This window comes from Aptenodytes forsteri, unplaced genomic scaffold (genome assembly GCF_000699145.1).
Source record: "Aptenodytes forsteri isolate BGI_AS27 unplaced genomic scaffold, ASM69914v1 Scaffold26, whole genome shotgun sequence".
NCBI lineage: Eukaryota > Metazoa > Chordata > Aves > Sphenisciformes > Spheniscidae > Aptenodytes > Aptenodytes forsteri.
In genome coordinates, this window is record NW_008794125.1 from 1,858,554 (window position 1) to 1,861,461 (window position 2,908).

General features: G+C 66.7%; 1 protein-coding gene across 1 annotated transcript; it reads left to right on the forward strand.

Annotated features, from left to right (window-relative positions):
* The first annotated feature begins 730 nt into the window (after positions 1 to 730).
* Positions 731 to 2,888, forward strand: SBK1 (SH3 domain binding kinase 1). The gene is made up of 3 exons (XM_009277417.1): positions 731 to 974; positions 1,085 to 1,287; positions 2,109 to 2,888. The coding sequence occupies exons 1-3, from the start codon at positions 779 to 781 to the stop codon at positions 2,886 to 2,888; spliced, it is 1,179 nt and encodes a 392-aa protein (XP_009275692.1). The 5' UTR covers positions 731 to 778.
* The last annotated feature ends 20 nt before the right edge of the window (positions 2,889 to 2,908 follow it).

The following is a 2,908-nucleotide window of genomic DNA, read 5'->3' on the forward strand; positions in this document are numbered from 1 at the left end:
GGCGGCAACCCCCCGCCGCTGGTTTGTCGGGAGTGAGAAACATCGGTGCTGTCGTCCGTGCGCTGCTGGCCGGGCTCTGCACCAGAGCGTCCGGCACCCTGGTAGGGGAAAGCCGCGAGTCGGTGCCGATGGATGGTCAGAGGTATATGGCGGAGTGATTTGCTGCAGAGCCATCGTGTCCAGCTCGGTGCCTGCGGCATGGCTCTGGCCCTGCTCCGGAGCATCGCTGGCTCGCGGGCAGGCTCGGCTCTGGAGGGGGCTCAGGCGCTCTGCAAAGGCGGGAGGGTGGAGGGGACAGGGCCGGCTCCTGAGGTCCCTGTGGGGGATTTCGGCAGCAGGGGGGAGCCCCAAAAGGCCTCAGCTCCCATCCTGTGCGGTGGCTGTGAGCACACCAGGGCTGAGGAAACGTGTGTGTGTGTGTCTGTGTCTGTGTCCCTGCCCTCCTGGCTCCAACCCACACGGCTCTGCCGTGCCCTGAGCCCTCGCTTTGTCCCCAGACATCCCCCCGAGTCAGAGGTGCGGGGACCACTGCACCCCCACATGGCTGCAGCCCCGCCGGAGGCTGGAGCATCCTCTCTAGAGCCATTGGGTTGGTGGCCCCTGGGGACAGAGGGGTGGCACCCAGTGGGTGCTGCTCAGCACCGCCCCGAGCAGCCCAGTGCCCCTTTGCAAGGCGTCATGGCTCCCAGCCCCGGGGATGGGACGGGACGGGACGGGGCGCGGTGGCTTTGCAGCACCCACCGAAAGCGGTGACGCGCCTCTGCCTTGCAGCACAGCCATGAGCGCGGGTTCGATTGAGCAAGAGCCGTCGCGCAAGCTGGCCTGCTGCGGGGTGCCCCTCATCACCGAGGACATGCAGTCCCTGGCCATCCGCACCCTCTCGGGCACCGACATCAGCAAGCACTACGACCTCATCCGCGAGCTCGGCAAGGGCACCTACGGCAAGGTGGACCTGGTGTCCCACAAAAGCACAGGTGAGGGGAGCCGGGGGGGGCGACGCGGGGGTCGCAGCTGCGCTGGGAGCGGTGTGCCCGGCATGTCCCAACCGTGCCCTGGGCTCACCCCCATCCCCTGCCCACCACAGGCACCAAGATGGCCCTGAAGTTCGTCAACAAGAGCAAGACGAAGCTGAAGAACTTCCTGCGGGAGTTCAGCATCACCAACACGCTCTCCTCCAGCCCCTTCATCATCAAGGTCTTCGACGTGGTCTTCGAGACCGAGGACTGCTACGTCTTCGCTCAGGAGTATGCCCCCGGCGGCGACCTCTTCGACATCATCCCGCCGCAGGTGGGAGCCCCCACCCCTCCCCGGGGAGCCTTTTCGGGGTGTGGGGGCTCAGTATCCCCATGGCGCTGAGCAAAGCTGCCGCTGTGCTTCGGTGGCCACGGGGGAGGGGGCCCCATGTGCGGGGACTGGCCATCCCTGTGTGGGTCAGCCCCGACCACAAGCGCCTACAAGGAAGTCTGGGACCCATCACCCTTCCCCTGGGTAGCCTGAGACCCATCACCCATCTCCTGGGGTGGTCTGGGACCCGTCACCCATCCCTAGGGTGGCCTGGAACGCATCACCCATCCCTAGGGTGGCCTGGGACCCATCACCCATCCCCTGGGGGTCCTGAGACTCATCACCCATCCCTAAGGTAGTCAGAGACCCATCACCCATCCCTAGGGTGGCCTGGGACCCATCACCCATCCCCTGGGGGTCCTGAGACTCATCACCCATCCCTAGGATAGTCAGAGACCCATCACCCATCCCTAGGGTGGCCTGGGACCCATCACCCATCCCTAGGATGGTCAGAGACCCATCACCCATCCCTAGGGTGGCCTGGGACCCATCACCCATCCCTAGGATGGTCAGAGACCCATCACCCATCCCTAGGGTGGCCTGGGACCCATCACCCATCCCTAGGATGGTCAGAGACCCATCACCCATCCCTAGGGTGGCCTGGGACCCATCACCCATCCCCTGGGGGTCCTGAGACCCATCACCCATCCCTAGGATAGGAACAGACGCATGTAACGACATACAGATATGGCGGTCCCCGAGCTGGGTAGGATCACCACGGGGTTCGGTGGCGGGTGGCTGACGCCGTGTCCCCGCGCCCACAGGTGGGGCTCCCCGAGGAGCTGGTGAAGCGCTGCGTGCAGCAGCTGGGCCTGGCCCTCGACTACATGCACAGCAAGAGCCTGGTGCACCGGGACATCAAACCGGAGAACGTCCTGCTTTTCGATCGCGACTGCCGCCGCGTCAAACTGGCCGACTTCGGCATGACCCGCAAGGTGGGCTGCCGGGTCAAGCGCATCAGCGGCACCATCCCCTACACGGCGCCCGAGGTCTGCCAAGCCGGCCGGGCGGAGGGCTTTGCCGTGGACACCAGCATCGACGTCTGGGCTTTCGGGGTGCTCATCTTCTGCGTCCTCACCGGTAACTTCCCCTGGGAGGCGGCGGCGGCTTCCGACGCCTTCTTCGAGGAGTTTGTGCGGTGGCAGAAGGGGCGGCTGGGGGGGCTGCCCTCGCAGTGGCGGCGCTTCACGGACAGCGCCCTGCGCATGTTCCAGCGCCTGCTGGCCCTCGACCCCGAGAAGCGCTGTCCCGTCAAGGAGGTCTTCTACTTCATCAAGTGCGACCTGATGGCCGAGGTGCGGCGCCGACCCTCCTACCGCTCCCGCAAGCACGCCGCGGCCAAGCTCCCGGCCGGTCATCGCCACCAGGCGGCCGGCTCCTGCACCCCAGCCCCGCTCAAGAGGACCGTCCTGACCGAAGGGAGCGGACCCCGCGGCTCCGAGCCGAGCGCGGCCCCCCCGGGGACGGCGAGCAGGACAGACGGACGGCAGGACAAAGGCAAAGGGCAGATGGTCCTGGCCACAGCAATAGAGATCTGCGTCTGACGGCACCGGGGTGGCACGCG

Excerpts from the sequence above, each read along its gene's own strand:
- SBK1 (XM_009277417.1), top strand. The coding sequence starts at position 779 with ATGAGCGCGGGTTCGATTGAGCAAGAGCCGTCGCGCAAGCTGGCCTGC. Across the intron at positions 975-1,084 it reads GGTGTCCCACAAAAGCACAG|GCACCAAGATGGCCCTGAAG; the intron begins GTGAGGGGAGCC and ends TGCCCACCACAG. Across the intron at positions 1,288-2,108 it reads TCGACATCATCCCGCCGCAG|GTGGGGCTCCCCGAGGAGCT; the intron begins GTGGGAGCCCCC and ends CCGCGCCCACAG.